This window comes from Orcinus orca, chromosome 18, assembly GCF_937001465.1.
Source record: "Orcinus orca chromosome 18, mOrcOrc1.1, whole genome shotgun sequence".
Classification (NCBI taxonomy): domain Eukaryota; kingdom Metazoa; phylum Chordata; class Mammalia; order Artiodactyla; family Delphinidae; genus Orcinus; species Orcinus orca.
In genome coordinates, this window is record NC_064576.1 from 55,340,428 (window position 1) to 55,359,566 (window position 19,139).

General features: G+C 39.3%; 1 protein-coding gene and 1 long non-coding RNA gene across 13 annotated transcripts in view; one reads left to right on the forward strand and one right to left on the reverse strand.

The window, feature by feature from the left end:
• Positions 1-1,861: 1,861 nt before the first annotated feature.
• LOC125961961 (uncharacterized) overlaps positions 1,862-19,139 on the forward strand; it is a 28,525-nt gene continuing 11,247 nt past the window's right edge. The window contains exons 1-2 of the long non-coding RNA XR_007473164.1: positions 1,862-1,983; positions 6,955-7,046. This is a non-coding gene — a long non-coding RNA (uncharacterized LOC125961961). The remainder of the gene's footprint in view (positions 1,984-6,954; positions 7,047-19,139) is intronic.
• Positions 5,603-19,139, reverse strand: part of ENOX1 (ecto-NOX disulfide-thiol exchanger 1) — a 609,533-nt gene continuing 595,996 nt past the window's right edge. For all 12 annotated transcript variants that reach the window (XM_049701217.1, XM_049701216.1, XM_049701215.1 and 9 more), the window contains one exon: positions 5,603-6,516. In XM_049701217.1, the coding sequence (XP_049557174.1) occupies positions 6,385-6,516 (132 nt within the window). In that variant the 3' untranslated portion in view covers positions 5,603-6,384. The remainder of the gene's footprint in view (positions 6,517-19,139) is intronic.

The following is a 19,139-nucleotide window of genomic DNA, read 5'->3' on the forward strand; positions in this document are numbered from 1 at the left end:
AGCATTTCATTACATGCAATGCACTTTCTGTTGTACATTAACCACTTCTTTGCTTTGTATAGAAAAGCACCGTCTTCTACTGTAAAATGTTTGCTATTTATTTTGAGTCTGTTTTTCCCGTGAAGTAAGAACATTCCATTCCATAGCCCTGTACAATACATGTACATTATAAAAGAGGTGACATGTGCATTAGAAACGTCTGAGCTTTACTGTTTGGGTATCTGTACAGTTCAGAGAGCAGGCAAACGGAGTTAAAATTTTGGACCCGAACAGCTTATTTTATTAACACAACCAGTCTGTAATTACTAGATTTACTGGAGTCTTTTACTTTGATACTCTCAGCAACTGTAATAGACATGTATGTTCTCTAAAATAATACTGTTGCATGTTCCAGCTACATCTGTAGTTTTTCCTGACAGTGTTTCTTCTGGGTTAAAGAAAATGTAATTAATACTTGACTTAATCCTCACATACTATATACCTAGTTGACCATCATTCAAAATGGCAGTTGCCCAGAGCCATATAGTTTCTTCCCAGTTGAATGTATATGACCCTGATTACTGTCTGTTGGAAATATGCGAAATAAGTAAAAAGGGAGCTGTAACAAAGAATTCTGGCTCTCGAGTTACTCCTGGCTGAGGGTCACTGTGATGGTGACTGACTGCCCATTTGACTGTAAGAGTTGTGAGTGTCTTTGCAGGTTAGAGAGTTGCAACTATTCTGCTTATGTTGGTCTTAACGTATTTAATGGACTATTGAACATATTTAATGGACTATTTGTGGGGGTGATGCTTATGCTTGTCTTATTTTATTCGTATGTTTAGAAACATATTGACTATTTATCCCTAAAGACAGGAACGGGCTAAGAGCAGGGAAAGCACTTGGCTGCTTTGTTTGGGATGATATAGCTAAAGTGCTGTTTCTGAAGAAGCCAATGCCTCAGTCTCCCTGGCTCTGATCTGTGTGCTCTATGCACGCTGTCTTATTTAATCATCACGGCCATCCTCCGACATAGGTGTTGGCAGTACCGGATCATGAATCTGGGACTAGCACCTCCCTGGCTTTAAGTAACGAGCTTTAGTCACAAGGCCAGTGAGGGTTAGGGCTAGGACTCAACTCTGACACAGACTGAACGCTCTCCTACATAGTATGAGAAATTGCTAAATGTTTGAAGCCCAGAAATTAAAAAAAAGAAAAAATCCACTAGAAAGCAGAAGAGGGAAATTAGAGTTGGTGGAACTAGAAACACAGTATTTTTAATGATCTAATATATAAACACATTCATTATAACTTAACTCTGAAATGTTCATGTTTGGTGTGCTACACATGAAAGTATAGTTTATTCAGATACTAATGACAGGCTGATTGAATATACATGGGAACCTTTGACCATTTTGATACAAAGTGAGCCAAGCTATAAGATTTTAGGAGCCTAACATCTCTTTATTTTCTCACTTTATGAGGAGAAACTATGAGCATTATGGTAAAATAGTTCTTACGTTTTCAGGATAAAACAGCTTTTATTGAGTGTGACAAATAAACACAGCACCCATTTTTAGAAAAGGGGTTTAAAAAAAAACATCCAAGTAAAACACCCCCAGCCCTTACCAAGAAAAAACAACGTGTCACGTACCATGTTTGTCGCATGGATGTTTGTTTAAAAGTCTCGTTTTCTACACAATTACTGCCAACATTTTCTACTTTTGTCATTTCTTATTACCCTCATTGAAAACGAGAGGTTTATCAAGATGGAAACAAACTTGTCTACACTTTCCAATGTTGTTTTTGATGTGGTATTTACTAAAAGTACTTGAGTCCTTTCAAGCATAGACCACTGACTTTTCCTTGCTCCAACAGAAGAGGGATACTCAAGCCAGCTGGAAGAGTTCTCATACAATGGAATATTACTCAGCCTCAAAAAGGAATGAAATTCGGACATGTGCTACAACATGGATGAACCTTGAAGACATTTAGCTAAGTGAAGTAAGTGAGACAGAAGGACAAATACTGTATGTTCCACATGTATGAGAGACCTAGAATAGGCAAATTCAAAGAGACGTAAAGTAGAAGAGAGGTTACCAGGGGTTGAAGGAGGGGGGATGGGGAGTTACTGTTTAATGGGTACCGTAAAATTTGTTGGGGATGATGAGGAAAAGTTATAAACAGAGTGGTGACTGGTTACATACCATTGTGAATATACTTCATGCCACTGAATTATACAATTACGAATGGTTAAAAGATAAATATTATGTTATACATATTTTTCCAAACAAAAAATTTTTTTTCAAAAAGGCAAGAATGCTGCCGAGGTCTTACAACTGAGGGAAAGAAAGTTCTAGCCTCTGTTACCGGACCTAATATCTCAATACGTTCTGATTCAACAAATTCAGAAAATTCCTGTGTGGGCTTTTCTTTCATGCATTGGGTTCATTCAGTCAATAAATACTTAAAAGTCATGGTATGTCGTGTCAGTCTGAGGGACTAGAGGGATGAGTAAGGGAGGTCTCCAGCCTGCAGGACGTGGGAGAGACAGCTGTATTCATAAATGGCTAACGTACAGCATTAGGGCTGCAGTAGAATTATACTGAAGTAGTGGGAACACAGGAGACGAGATTCCTGAGGGGATCAGGGCTTCATAGAAGAGTTAATAATTGACCTGGGTTTGAACTTTAAGAAGGAATTGGGTTGCTTTTTGTATTTCAATATTATGTAGTACATTATCACATTGTCTGTCTTGGAATCTTAGATCTAAAATATTTGCAGCCTTTTCAAATACTTTGTAATTTTTCCTTTTGTGTCTAAGCAAACTAGTCTCTGGAGGCAGGAAAACATCTTGGTTCCTTCTCTGTCCTGCTTTCTAAATATTTATAAGTAAAACCACTTTGAGAAATAATTCAAAGTAAACGAGACATGCTTGGATCCCTCAAAGAACTTACGGTCTAACGGGGAGATGAGGCAAAGACAGCTGGGCAGTAAATGCCTTAAGAAATAGTCAATGTGGGACGGCCGTGCACAGGCCGGAGAAATGACTTCTGGGGAATGGAGAAAAGCTTCACGGCAGAGGAGGGTGTCTTTGTGTTTTCCTCTTAAGGCTGTGTAGAATTTTGACAACTAGATGTGCGTAAGGTCTTTTCCTTCAGATAGAAAGATATGAGCAAAAGCAGAAAGGCAAAAAATGTTAGCCCTTCTCAGGGGAGCAAGCCAGAAAGCCCCGCTGGGGCCGGGTTACAAGGATCTCCAAACTTTCGATGCTCTGCTTACTTCTCAGAATCCAAGAACAATGATTTGTTATTGGTAGATTTAGGAGACAAAGGCCAGAGTTCACCCACTTGTACGCACGTGCAGGGGACGGTGGAGAATAAAGGAGAGTAAAAGCGGTGATCCGAAGGCACTGCATGGGCATCGGGCTCACAGGAGGAGTGGGGATAGACTGAACTAGAAGCGTGATGTAGTGAAAAGAAGAACATGTTTTGGAGTCACTGGGTCCTGGTTTCAAATCCCATATTCAGAATTTTCTAACTGTGCGAACTGGGCCACATTGTTAGAACTTCTGAGCCTCATTCTCCTTGTGTGACCAATGAGGACAATACTACTATCCTTGTATAGGGTTATCCCAAAGATTAGGGAGGATGGGGTGACAGACATGTGTAGACGGCCCTCAAAGGTACCAAAGTTAGTGCCTTCCCCAGGTGATCTCTAAAGTCCCATCTGAAACCAGAATGTGGGTGAACTAATTTAGAAGTTTTTTTTATTTTCCTGCAAAAGTTCTTTGCACAATTGAAGAAGTTAGAAAGTGGTGCCTTTTTGTCAGATCTAAAATAAGGTCGCACCAACTCCTTTTCCTAATCAGAGGTCTAAGCTAGGTTCACCCTGTGCAGTGTATCCTTCGGCTAAAGTGACTACAGGCAATACTTGAAAGTATGAATGCACGTTTGAAAACATCTACCAGACTTTCAAGTTGCAGATAGTCTAGATTGTGGTACCTCCCCTTGTGTCCCTACTTTATAACTGCCACTTCATAGAATTCGTTTTTTCTAATTATTTTTCAGGTGAACCTCTTAGGTCTTTTATTTTATAGTAACGTTATCTATAAATGAGGTCGTCTCCTTTCTGACCGTTGTATCCTTATTTGTGTCTCCTTTTTTTTTTTTTGAAGTCTTAAAATGTTCTCTCATGTTTTATTTTTTTCTCTTTCTGTTTTTTTTTTTTTTTTTTAACAAATTGACACTGTGTACAAAGAGTTCAAGTGGCCAGTAAAACTCCTGCTTTAAAATTGTTGGCTTTACGTAACGGAGTGTATAGTTTGAATTCACATCAGAGCTTTCCAAAATGGCAATGGTACAAGCATATGACTTTCTCTAGTATCCAAAACCTGTTCTGGCTTTCCTTTGGCTAAGGAATAGAAAACTAGACAGCCTTCTAAAGCTGCCACAATTTCCTAAAATGCTTGGATAAAAGTTGGCATGCTTCATTTCTCTTGCTTACCCTGATAACACTGGACTAAAGAGAAAATGAAGACAATTTAGTCAGTAGTAACTTAAGCAGTAGCTAGCTTGCTCTGGATACATGTGTCAGGATGATGGTGGTAGTGGGCATTAACGGGTGGTAATGGTAAGGCCTCTAGTATTTCAACATTTAATATGACATTGATATTTAGTCTGAATCCCATAGCTCTGTTGTCACACCTTTTCTGTTACGTGGCTCACATCATATAGACACTTTTGGGAAAATGTCTTTTCCCCATTGAACTATGAGCTCATTGGGGGCGGGAGGGGGTGGGTCCTTTCTTACTCAGCTCCGTATTCATGGGTTTAGCACTGAGCCTGAACATAACATATGTGTAGATATTTATGGGAGGCATGAATAAGAACCTTAATTTATCAGGGCTCAGTAAAAAGAGCCTGAGGACAGTAATGTCCAATAGGGAATTATGAATGTCTTTTCAGAATTTCAAAGAACATTCACTGTTCAGCTGTCTTCCTAAAAAATGTTTCATTTAAAATTAATCAATATCTTGAATACTTGTCTTTTTTTAATAATTTTTATGTAAGGAAGCAGGAAGGAGATACAATTTAAAGCCCTAGTCTACTTGTAATTAAAGAAGGGAAGCTCAAATTCTCTCTAAACTGTTGGTCCAAGTGTGAATTCTTTAATTCCTTTTCTAACTTGTATGTATTCCAGAAAACATACAAATAAGTAAATCCAGGAATTAATAATATTAATTGGCTACTTCGTTCCTATGCATGAGGACACAAAACAACGGTAACATTTATGTTGATTACATTTGGATGTCATATCATCTTGGTATTTTCAAATACTATCTGTCTATCTATTCTAGTGCTGTATAATCTCCTTTTCTTAGTACTTTCCACTTTATGATTTTTATATATTCCTGTTTGAAATAACATTTTGTCTCAATGTCACTCATGCATTTATTTAATCATTTACAAATGATGGTCTGTGAGATGGGACTGAATAATGTGAAAAATATTTCTTAAGGAAGAATGAAAATATATCAAAGAACAATTTGCAAAACCAATATGGTAGAAGTCATATTTATTGAAAAAAATTAATATCTTTGCTATAAAATTTGTAACAGGAATATTTACTAAATGTTTATTTTGATGCAGAAACCTGAATTTTATACCAAGTACAAGACAGTAGCACTAGTTTTTCTTTTATTTACATTTTATGAAAATTGTTATGCTGTCCATGTTAAAAGAACTTATGATGGAGAACTGTTACATTAGAAAAATAATATTCTTGGTAAAGCATTCTCAAGGAGTACAATCACATCTTCTGCCTCTTCAATAAGGCAGAAGTCCCTATAACAGCATATAACTTAATTTACAAAATACAGTAACTGTTCAGACACATATTCAAGTTTTCTTTTGGTATGATTTATTTTCCTCACTGTAAAATTACTTTTTTTCTCTCTCTCTCTCTCTTTTTTTTTTTTTTTTTTACTAAAACAGAAAGACTTTCAGGAAAATGTCATTGAATGATTTCAGCTATAGATTACATATACAACAACTCTGTAGCCTAGCAACAACCATTGCCACACCATCATTAACTTTAAATATTTTACTTGGTGAGCTATTCTCAAACGTAGCATATTTTAAGGTTTTGCCATCCTGACCGTGGAATCGTTGGTTTTCGTAGCAAACAGATCTGTCACAGTATGAAGCTTTGTTTGTTTTAGGGAACTGGTACACAATTACATTTCCACTCACGAGAGAACGCCACAGATATAACTAAAGTCAGGCTCTGACGGCCCCATAAAGGTCCTGCGCTGGACCAGCCCCAAACCTCCTGGGTGCTCACTGCACAGCGCTGGCTGGGTTCAGGCAGTTTCATACCCAGAGACTTTGCTGCTCTTCACAGTTAGGTAGTTTTAATTCCTTCAAAGGCACACAACTTCCACCTTTTTTCCAGCGTTGCTCCCACGCCTGTGAATTCCTGTTTAAACATGCGTGGCAACCTCATCAAAAGCATTTCGATTTCGTTTGCAGATATCTGTTAGAAAGGAAGAAAAGTCACTTTTGGGAAACAAGGAGGCAGGGGGTTGAGTGAGGACATGCTTTACCAATGAGACAAGCATGTACTTTCCTACTAGGCTGTAAAGTCATGTTCTTTATAAAAGGAGCGCAAGTGAAAGGGCTGAATGTGATTAGCTTCATCATCTCCTGGGCAGCTGGTGGGAGGGGGGCATGAGACAAGTGGGTGCAAAGTTTCAGGTTCACCCTTCATATGGATGGCTACCTTACTGACAGCACCATGCCTGAACAGCCCTCCCTAGATAAAGAAGGAGACGGGGCGGAGCAAACTGATCACCACTTGGGGAAAGCTACCACTCCTCTGATACAAAGGGCAGTACTTTTACCTAACTTGGTGAGGGCCAGAGGGCATGTCGGTGGATTTCTTGCCACCCTAACTTTCTCTTAACTTTCACAGGGACCAGAAGACCATAAAGGTTTAGGAATAAAAATGAAACCCAGTACCCGCAGCAATAAAAGTCTCAAGGTCCATCCAGTGATACAACCCAGGTAGGTTTTTTAGATGCAGTTTTTTTTCTTCTCCCAACTTTTATTACATATATTTTTACACCAGTAATTCATTTTGCCTTAAATAAAGAACAAAACAACCACAACCCTTTTACTCCAATGCAGCCATTGCTCTTTTTTTCTCTGGGTTTGCATCCTAATCCATGCATATACATAGGGATCTCACACAGCAAGTTGACTGAGATCCTGGAGATGGAGGTCTGACATTTCTGTGTAAATTCCATATCATACTGTTGTTATGATCCAAATGACCCTACCAAGATGCTAGTTTCTCTAAGTAAGTCTCAACAGGTGGGGATGACAACATTTAGTAAGGATGTGTGAAGACTACTGGCTTAGCACAGATTTGGGCACCTAGAAATGTTCAGTGAATAAGACCTCATTATTTTTCATGGTACAATCACTGTATGGATATCATTTTACTGTCTATACTTTACTTCCATTTAACAATTAAGAGAGATCAGGGACTTCCCTTGTGGTCCATTGGTTAAGACTCTGCACTTCCAATGCAGGGGGTGTGGGATCGACCCCGGTCAGGGAACAAGGATCCCACACACATGCCATGTGGCCAAAAAGAACCAAACAACAACCAATTGAGACCGACCAAACAGACAACTGATACCACAGAAATACAAACAATTATATACCAACAAATTGGACAACCTAGAAGAAATGGACAAGTTTCTAGAAACATACAACCCACCAAAACTGAATCAAGAAGAAACAGATATTTCGAACAGACTGATCACTAGAAATGAAATAGAATCTGTAATTTAAAAAGGAAAAAAAGGGGCTTCCCTGGTGGCGCAGTGGTTGAGAGTCCGCCTGCCGATGCAGGGGACATGGGTTCGTGCCCCGGTCCGGGAAGATCCCACATGCCGCGGAGCGGCTGGGCCCATGAGCCATGGCCGCTGAGCCTGCGCGTCCGGAGCCTGTGCTCCGCAACGGGAGAGGCCACACAGTGAGAGGCCCGCGTACCGCAAAAAAAAAAAAAAAAAGGAAAAAAAAAAGCCTCCCTGCAAATAAAAGTCCAGGACCAGATGGCTTCACTGGGCAATTCTACCAAACATACAAAGAAGAACTTATACTGATCCTTCTCAAACTCTTCCAAAAGATTGAAGAAGGAACACTCCCAAAGTCATTCTGTGAAGCCACCATCACCCTGATACCAAAACCAGACAAAGACAATATAAAAAAAGAAAATTACAGGCCAATATCTTCGATGAATATAGATGCAAAAATTCTCAACAAAATACTAGCAAACTGGGTCAGAAGACTAGATATCTAGGATGGCAAGGTGAGAAGGACTTATCTTGCCATGGCTGGCTTTGAAGACAGAGGCAGGGAGCCACGATTCAAGGAACACAGACAGACAGCTTCTAGAAGCTGGACAAGGACTCCTGCCAGTGTTGCTGAGGCATCCTGCATCACTCAGAATCCCAGTGGTTACCCAGTTGGTGCTGAAGGGAGTTCTGTTATAGATGCACAATTAGACTTCCTTATTGCTACTGTGAAGGGGTTCTGTTGAGCCTGTCGATACGGCACCGGTTTGTAAAAAAATCTATCAATCAGTAATTCAGAGTATGTACATCGAGAAGATGGCAGAATAGAAGGACCTTGAGCTCACCTCCTGACATGAGCACACCAAAATCACAACTAACTGCTGAACAACCATTGATAAAAAGACTGGAACCTACCAAAAAGATCTTCTAATCCAAAGACATAAAGAAGAAACTCAGCGAGATAGTAGAAGGGGCACACTTGCAAAATAATCAAATCCCATATCCCCTGGGTGGGCGACCCACAAACCGGAGAACAATTATATCGCAGAAGTTATCCCACAGGAGTGAGAGTTCTGAGCTCCATGTCAGACTCCCCAGCCTGGGGGTCCGGCATTGGGAGGAGGACTTCCCGGAGCATTTGGCTTTGAAGGCCAGTGGGGCTTGAGTGCAGGAGCTCCACAGGACCAGAGAAAACAGAGCCCCCATTCTTGGAGGGCTCACATGATTTCGTGTGTGTACCAAGACCCAGGGCAAAAGCAGTGACTCCACAGGAGCCTGGGTCAGACCTGCCTGCTGGTCTCGGAGGGTCTCCTGGGGAGGCAGGGGGCAGCTGTGGCTCACTGTGGGGACAAGGGCACTGGTGGAAGAGGTACTGGGGAATATTCATTGGCACGAGCTCTCCTGGAGGCTGCCATTTTGGCACCAAGACCTGGCCCCAACCGCCTGTAGGCTTCAGTGCTGGGACACCTCAGGTGAAGTGACCAACACGGCGGGAACAGAGCCCCACCCACCAGTGGACAGGCTGCATAAAGACTTCCTGATCCCACAGCCACCTCTAGACATGCCCCTTGACATGGCCCTGCCCAGAAGAGGGCCAAGACCCAGCCCCACCCACCACTAGTGGGCAAGCATCAGCCCTTCCCACCGTGAAGCCTGCACAAGCCTCTAGGCCAGCCCCACCCACTAGGGGGCAGACATTAGAAGCAAGAGAACTAGGATCCAGCAGCGTGCGGAACCAAGTCAGCAAACGCAGATCAGAACCTACCTGGGACCAGCTGGTCCCCTGGCCCTTGGGTGACAAGAAGGGAATGTATTGCTGGGACACATAGGACATCCCCTACAGAGGGCCACTTCTCCAAGGTTAAGAAACATAACTAACTTCCACATACATAAACATACAAATAGAAATTGAGACAAAATGAGATGGCAGAGGAATATGTTTCAGATGAAGGAACAACATAAAACCCCAGAAGAACAACTAAGTGACATGGAGCTAGGCAATCTACCTGAGAAAGAATTCAGAATAATGATTGCAAGGATGAGCCAAGAACTCAGGAAAAGAATGCATGCACAGAGTGGGAAGTTACAAGTTTGTTTGTTTGTTTTGCAGTACGCGGGCCTCTCACTGCTGTGGCCTCCCCCCGGCGCGGAGCACAGGCCCCGGACGTGCAGGCTCAGCGGCCACGGCCCACAGGCCCAGCCGCTCCGCGGCACGTGGGATCCTCCCGGACCGGGGCACGAACCCGTGCCCCCTGCATCAGCAGGCGGACTCCCAACCACTGCGCCACCAGGGAAGCCCAAGAGAAGTTACAAGTTTTTAATAAAGAGTTAGAAAATGTAAAGAGCAACCAAACAGAGTTGAAGAATACAATAACTGAAATGAAAAACACTAGAAGGAATCAATAGCAGAATAAATGAAACAGAAGAATGGGTAAGTGAGCTGGAAGACACAGTGGTGGAAATCCCTGCCACAGAGAAGAATAAAGAAAAAATAATGAAAAGAAATGAGGACAGTTTAAGAGACCTCTGGGACAGCATCAAATGCACCAACATTCGCATTATAGGGGTCCCAGAAGGAGAAGAGAGAGAGAAGGGGCCTGAGAAGATATTTGAAGCGATAAAAGCTGAAAACTTCCCTAACATGGGAAAGGAAACAGTCACCTGAGTCCAGGAAGAGAGTCTCAGGCATGCCAAGAAACAGTAATCAAATTGACAAAAATTAAAGACAAAGAAAAAATATTAAATTGACAAGAGAAAAGCAACAAATAACATACAAAGGAATCCCCATAAGGTTATCAGCTGATTTTTCAGCAGAAACATTATAGGCCAGAAGGGAGTGGCACAATAGAATTAATGTGATGAAAGGGAAAAACCTACAACCAAGAGTACTCTACCCAGCAAGGCTCTCATTCAGATTTGACAGAGGAATCCAAAGCTTTACAGTCAAGCAAACACTAGAAGAATTTAGTACCACCAAAGCAGCTTTACAAGAAATGCTAAAGGAACTTCTCCAGGTGGAAAGGAAAATGCCACAACTAGAAACAAGAAAATTACAAAATGGGAAAGCTCACTGGTAATGGCAAACATATGGTAAAGGTAGGAAATCGTCTACACACAAATATGATATCTAAGCTAGTAATCACGAGGAGAGTACAAATGCAGGATATTTGAAACACATTTGGAATTAAGAGATCAGCGACTTAAAACAATTATGTGCATATATATAGACTGCTATATCAAAACCTCATGGTAACTGCAAACAAAAAAATCTATAGTAGATACACACACAGAAAAGATAAAGGAGTCCAAACACAACACTAAAGACAGTCATCAAATCACAAGAGAACAAAAGAAGAAAGGAAGAAAAAAGACCTAAGACCTATGTATCAACATACATGTTGATAACTACCATATGTAAATGAATTAAATGTCCCAACCAAAAGACACAGACTGGCTGAATGAATACAAAAACAAGATCTGTATATGAGCTGTCTACAAGAGATCCACTTCTCAGACCTAGAGACACATGCATACTGAAAGTGAGGGGAGGGATAAAAGGTATTCCCAAATGGAAATCAAAAGAAAGCTGGAGTAGCAGTACTCACAGAAGACAAAATAGAGTTTAAAATAAATGCTGTTACAAGAAACAAAGAAGGACACTACACAGGGATCAAGGGATCAATCCAAGAAGAAGATATAACAATTGTAAATATATATGCACCCAACATAGGATCACCTCAATATATAAGGCAAATACTAACAGTCATAAAAAGAGAAATCAACAGTAACAGTGGGGGACTTTTCATCAATGGACAGATCATCCAGACAGAAAGTCAATAAGGAAATACAGGCCTTAAATGACACATCAGACTTGATGGACTTAATTGGTATTTATAGAAGATTCCATCCAAAAGCATCAGAATACACTTTCTTCTCAAGTGCACATGGAACATTCTCCAGGATTGATCACATGTTGGGCCACAAAGCAAGCCTCGGTAAATTTAAGAAAAGCTGAAATCATACCAAGCATCTTTTCCAAGCACAGCACTGTAAGATTAGAAATCAACTACATGAAAAAAACCTGCAAAAAACATAAATACATGGAGGCTAAACAAGATGCTACTAAATAACCAATGGATCACTGAAGAAATCAAAGAGGAAATAAAAAAAATGCCTAGAGACAAGTGAAAGCAAAAACATTACATTCTCTACACCCTATGGGATACAGCAACAAGAATTTTAAGAGGGAAGTTTACAGTGATACAAGCTTATCTCAGGGAACAAAAAAAAAAATCTCAAATAAACAACCTAACCTTACACCTAAAGCAACTAGAGAAGGAGGAACAAACAAAACCCAAAGTTAGTAGAAGGAAAGAAATCATAAAGAACAGAACAGAAATAGAGACTAAGAAAACAGTAGAAAAGATCAATGAAACTAAAAGCTGGTTCTTTGAAAAGATAAACAAGATTGATAAACTTTTAGCCAGACTCACTAAGAAAAGAAGAGGGCCCAAATCAATAAAATTAAAAATGAAAAAGGAGAAGTTACAACGAACACCACAGAGATACAGAGGATGAGACTAGTACGAGCAACTATACACCAATAAAATGGACAACGTAGAAGAAATAAACAAATTCTTAGGAAGGTACAATCTCCCAAGACTGAACCAGGAAGAAATGGAAAATATGAACAGACCAATTACCAGTACTGAAATTGAATCAGTGGTTAAAAGACTCCCAACAAACGGAAGTCCAGTGCCAGATGGCTTTGCAGGTAAATTCTACCAAACATTTAGAGAAGAGTTAACACCTATCCTTCTGAAACTATTCCAAAGAACTGTAGAGGAAGGAACACTCCCAAACTCAATCTATGAGGCCACCATCACCCTGATACCAAAATCAGACACAGATACCACAAAAAGAGAAAATTACAGGCTAGTATCACTGATGAACATAGACGCAAAAATCCTCAACAAAATACTAGCAAACTGACTCCAACAATACATTAAAAGGATCATACACCATAATCAAGTGGGATTTATCCCAGGGATGCAAGGGGCTTTTCAATATCCACAAATCAATAAGTGTGATACACCATATTAACAAGTTGAATACAAACCATATGATCATCTCAATAGATGCATAGATGAATTTGATAAATAGATGAATTTGATAAATATGAATTTGATGAATTTGATAAAAATTCAACACCCATTTATGATAAAAACTCTCCAGAAAGTGGGCACAGAGGAAACATATCTCAAAATAATAAAGGCCATATATGACAAACCCACGGCTAACATCATACTCACTGGTGAAAAGCTAAAAGCATTTCCTCTAAGATCAGGAACAAGACAAGGATGTCCACTCTCGCCATTTTTATTCAACAGAGTTTTGGAAGTCCTAGCCACAGCAATCAGAGAAGAAAAAGAAATAAAAGACTTCTTTTCCAAATTGGAAAAGAAGTAAAACTTATATTTGCAGATGACATGATACTGTACATAGAAAATCTTACAGATGCTACCAGAAAACTATTTACTAGACCTCATCAATGAATTTGGTAAAGTCTCAGGATATGAAATTAATACACAGAAATCTGTTGCATTTCTATACACTAACAACAAAATATCAGAAAGAGAAATTAAAGAAATAATCCCATTTAGCATCACAGCAAAAAGAATAAAATACCCTGGAATAAACCTACCTAAGGAGCCAAAAGACCTGTACACTGAAAACTGTTAAGCTGCTGATGAAAGACATTGAAGATGACACAAACAGATTGAAAGATATATTGTGTTCTTGGATTGGAAGGATCAATATTGTCAAAATGACTATACCACCTAAGGCAGTCTATAGATTCTATGCAATCCCTATCAAATTACTAATGGCATTTTTCACAGAATTAGAACAAATATTTAAAAATTTTATGGACATACAAAAGACCCCGAATAGCCAAAACAATCTTGAGAAAGAAAAATGGAGTTGGAGGAATCAGGCTCCCTGACTTCAGACTATACTACAAAGCTACAGTCATCAAAACAGTGTGGTACTGGCACAAAAACAGAAATATAGATCAATGGAACAGGATAGAAAGCCTGGAAATAAGCCCACACACCTACGGTCAATTAATCTACAACAAAGGAGGCAAGAATATACAATGAAGAAAAGAGTATTTTTAATAAGAGGTGCTGGGAAAACTGGACAGCTACATGTAAAAAAATGAAATTAGAACATTCTCTAACACCATACACAAAAATAAACTCAAATGGATTAAAGACCTGAATGTACAACTGGATACTATAAAACTCCTAGAGGAAAACATAGGCAGAACACTCTCTGACATAAATTGCAGCAATTTTTTTTTTTGATCTCCTAGAGTAATGGAAATAAAAACAAAAATAAATGGGACCTCATCTAACTTAAAAGCTTTTGCATAGCACAGGAAGCCATATACAAAATGAAAAGACAACCTACAGAATGGGAGAAAATATTTGCAAACAATGCAACTGACAAGGGATTAATCTCCAAAATACACAAACAGCTCATACAACTCAACAACAAAAAATCAACCCAATCAAGAAATGGGTAAAAGAGCTAAATAGACATTTTTCCAAAGAAGATATACAGGTGGCCAAAAGACATATGGAATCATACTCAACATTGCTAATTATTAGACAAATGCAACAAAGCTACAATGAGGTACCACTTCACACCAGTCAGAATGGTCATCATTAAAAACTCTACAAACGGGCTTCCCTGGTGGCGCAGTGGTTGAGAGTCCACCTGTCAATGCAGGGGACACGGGTTCAAGCCGTGGTCTGGGAGGATCCCATGTGCCGCGGAGCAACTAAGCCCATGTATCACAACGACTGAGCCTGTGCTCTAGAGCCCGCGAGCCACAACTACTGAACCCACATGCCACAACCACTGCATCCCACACGCCTAGAGCCTGTGCTCTGCAACAAGAGAAGCCACCGCAATGAGAAGCCTGCGCACCTCAACGAAGAGTAGCCTGTGCTTGCCTCAACTAGAGAAAGCCCTTGCGCAGCAACGAAGACCCAACGCAGCCAAAAATAAATTAAATAAATAAATTAAAAACAAACTCTACAAATAACAAATGGTGGAGAGGATGTGGAGAAAAGGGAACCCTCCTACATTGTTGGTGGGAATGTAAGTTGGTACAGCCACTATGGAAAACAGTATGGAGGTTCCTTAAAAAACTAAAAATAGAGCTACCACATGATCCTGCAATCTCACTCCTGGGCATATATCCGAAGAAAACTATAATTTGAAAAGATACATGCACTGCATTTTTCATGGCGGGACTATTTACAGTAGCTAAAACATGGAAGCAACCTAAATGTCCATTGACAGATGAATGGATAAAGAAGATGTGGTATATTTATACAATGGAATATTACTCAGCCATGAAAAAGAATGAAATAATGCCATTTGCAGCAACATGGATGGACTTAGAGATTATCATGCTAAGTGAAGTAAGTCAAAGACAAAGACAAATATCATATGATATTGCTTATATGAGGAATCAAAAAAAATGATACAAATGAACTTATATAAACAACAGATACAGACCCACAGACACAGAAAACAAACTTATGGTTACCAAAGGGGAAGTGGGGGGGAAAGGATAAATTAGGAGTTTGGGATTAACATATACATACTACTATATATAAATAAATAACCAACAAAGACCTACTGTAAAGCACAGGGAACTATACTCAATGTTTTGTAATAACCTATAAGGAAAAAGAATCTGAAAAAGAATAGATCTATATCTATGTGTAACTGAATCACTTTCCTGTACGCCTGAAACTAACACAACATTGTAAATCAACTATACTGCAATAAAAAAATAACAAAAAAGTTATCAAACGAAATTCAGGAACGCATAGAAAAGATCATACCCCATGATCAAGCTGAATTCATCACAGGGTCACAAGAATGGTTCAATACACAAATCAAACAATGTGATACACCACATCAACAAAAGAAAAGACAGAAACCACATGATCATCTCAAAAGATGCAGAAAAAGCGTTTGATAAAATTCAGTATACATGGATAAAGAAGATGTGGCACATATATACAATGGAATATTACTCAGCCATAAAAAGAAATGAAATTTGAGTTATTTGTAGTGAGGTGGATGGACCTAGGGTATGTCATACAGAGTGAAGTAAGTCAGAAAGAGAAAAACAAATGCCGTATGCTAACACATATATATGGAATCTAAAAAAAAAAAAAAAGGTTCTGAAGAGCCTAGGGTCAGGACAGGAATAAAGATGCAGACGTAGAGAATGGACTTGAGGACATGGGGATGGGGAAGGGTCAGCTGGGACGAAGTGAGAGAGTGGCATGGACATATATACACTACCAAATGTAAAATAGATAGCTAGTGGGAAGCAGCCACATAGCACAGGGAGATCAGCTGGGTGCTCTGTGACCACCTTGAGGGGTGGGATAGGGAGGGTGGGAGGGAGATGCAAGAGAGAGGAGATATGGGGATATATGTACATGTATAGCTGATTCACTTTGTTGTAAAGCAGAAACTAACACACTATTGTAAAGCAATTATACTCCAATAAAGATGTTAAAAATATATATATATGAAGAAAAGAACCCAAATACCTAAAAACTTAATGACATAAAAAAAATTCATTATCCATTTATGATAAAAACTCTTACCAAAGTGGGTATAGAGGGAGCATATCTTAACATAAGAAAAGCTATTCATGACAAACCCACAGCCAACATAATTCTCAATTGTGAAATGCTGAAAGCCTTCCTTCTCAAACCTGGAACAGGACAAAGATGCCCACTCTCACCACTTCTATTCAACATAGTATTGCAAGTCCTATCCACAGCAGTCAGACAAGTAAAAGAAATAAAAGGTATCCAAATTGGAAGAGAAGAAGTAAAATTGTCATTGTATGCAGATGACATGATACTATATATAGAAAACCCTAAAATATCCACACAAAAACTATGAGAACTGATAAAATAATTCAGTCAAGTAGCAGAATACAAGATTAACATACAGAAATATGTTGCATTTCTTTACTTTACACTAACAATGAAATATCAGAACAGGAGAGTAAAAAAAAAAATCCCTTTAAAAATCACATCAACCCCCCACCCCCCCCAAAAAAAACCTTAGGAATAAACCTGACTAAGGAGGCGAAAGACTTATGTGCTGAGAATTATAAGACACTGATAAAGGAAACTGAAGACGATTCAAGAAACAGAAAAATATCCCATGCTCTTGGATTGGAAGAATTAGTACTGTTAAAATGGCCATGCTAACCAAAGCCATCTACAGATTTAATGTGAACCCTATCAAGTTACTCATGACATTTTTCACAGAACTAGAACAAAGAATCCTAAAGTTTATATTGGAACCATAAAAGACCCAGAATTGCCAAAGCAATCCTGAGGAAAAAAGAACAAAGCAGGAGGCATAATACAGACAATACTACAAAGCTACAGTAATCAAAATCATGGTATTGACACAAAAATAGACATATGGATCAATGGAACAGAAAAGAGAGCCCAGAAATAAACCCATACACCTACGGTCAATTAATCTTTGACAAAGGAGGCAAGAATATACAATGGAGGAAAGACAGTCTATTCAGCAAGTGGTGTTGGGAAAGCTGGACAGCCTCATGTAAGTCAACGAAGTTAGAATACTCCCTCACACCATACACAAAAATAAACTGAAAATGGCTTAAAGACTTAAATATTAGACATGACACCATAAAACTCCTAGGAGAGAACATAGGCAAAACATTCTCTGACATAAATTGTACCAATGTTTTCTTAGGTTAGTCTCCCAAGGCAACAGAAATAAAAAGCAAAAATAAACAAATGGGACCTAATTAAACTCAAAAGCTTTTGCACAGTAAAGAAAACCATGAACAAAATGAAAAGACAACCTACAGAATGGGAGAGAACACTTGCCAATGATGTGACAGACAAGGGCTTAATTTCCAAAATATACAAACAGCTCATCCAACTCAATAACAAAAAAACCACACAACCCAATCAAAAAATGGGCAGAAGACCTAAATAGACATTTCTCCAAAGAAGGCATACAGATGGCCAATAGGCACATGGAATGATGCTCAACGTTGCTAATTATTAGAGAAAATGGAAATCAAAGCTACAATGAGGTACCACTTCACACCGGTCAGAATGGCCATTATTAAAAACTCTACAAATAACAAATGCTGGAGAGGGTTTGGAGAAAAAGGAACCCTCCTACACTGCTGGTGGGAATGTAAATTGGTATAGCCACTATGGAAAACACTATGGAGGTTCCTTAAAAAACTAAAAATAGAGCTACCACATGATCCTGCATTCCCATTTCTAGGCATATATCTGGAGAAAACCATAATTCGAAAAGATACATGCACCTCAATGTTCATAGCAGCACTGTTTACAATAGCCAAGACATGGAAGCAACCTAAGTGTGCACTGACAGATGAATGGATGAAGAAGATGTAGTATATATATACCATGAAATACTACTCAGCCATAAAAAAGAATGAAATAATGCCATTTGCAGCAGCACAGATGGACCTAGAGATCATCACACTCAGTCAGAAAGAGATAGACAAAAACCATCTATCATTTACATGTGGAATATAAAATGTGACAGATGAACTTATTTACAAAACAGAAACAGACTCACAGACACAGAAAAGAAACTTACGGTCACCGAAGGGAAAGGGGGTGGGGAGGGATAAATGAGGAGTTTGGGATTAGCAGATACAAACTACTATATATAAAATAGATAAACAAGGTCCTACTGTATTGCATAAGGAACAGTATTCAGTATCCTATAATAAACCATAATGGAGGGCTTCCCTGGTGGCACAGTGGTTGAGAGTCCGCTTGCCGATGCAGGGGACACGGGTTCGTGCCCCGGTCCGGGAAGATCCCACATGCCGCGGAGCGGCTGGGCCCGTGAGCCATGGCCGCTGAGCCTGTGCATCCGGAGCCTGTGCTCCGCAGTGGGAGAGGCCACAACAGTGAGAGGCCCGCGTAACGCAAAAAAATAATAATAATAAATAACCATAACGGAAAAGAATATGAAAAAGAATATGTATAGATGTGTATAACTGAATCACTTTGCCGTACACCAGAAACTAACACTGCATTGTAAATCAACTATACTTCAGTTAAAAAAAAAAAAAACAATTAAGGGAGACTAAATAGACCAGGAAGTCAAATTAACTGTTCATTTAATATTCACATTAAAAAGATTTTAC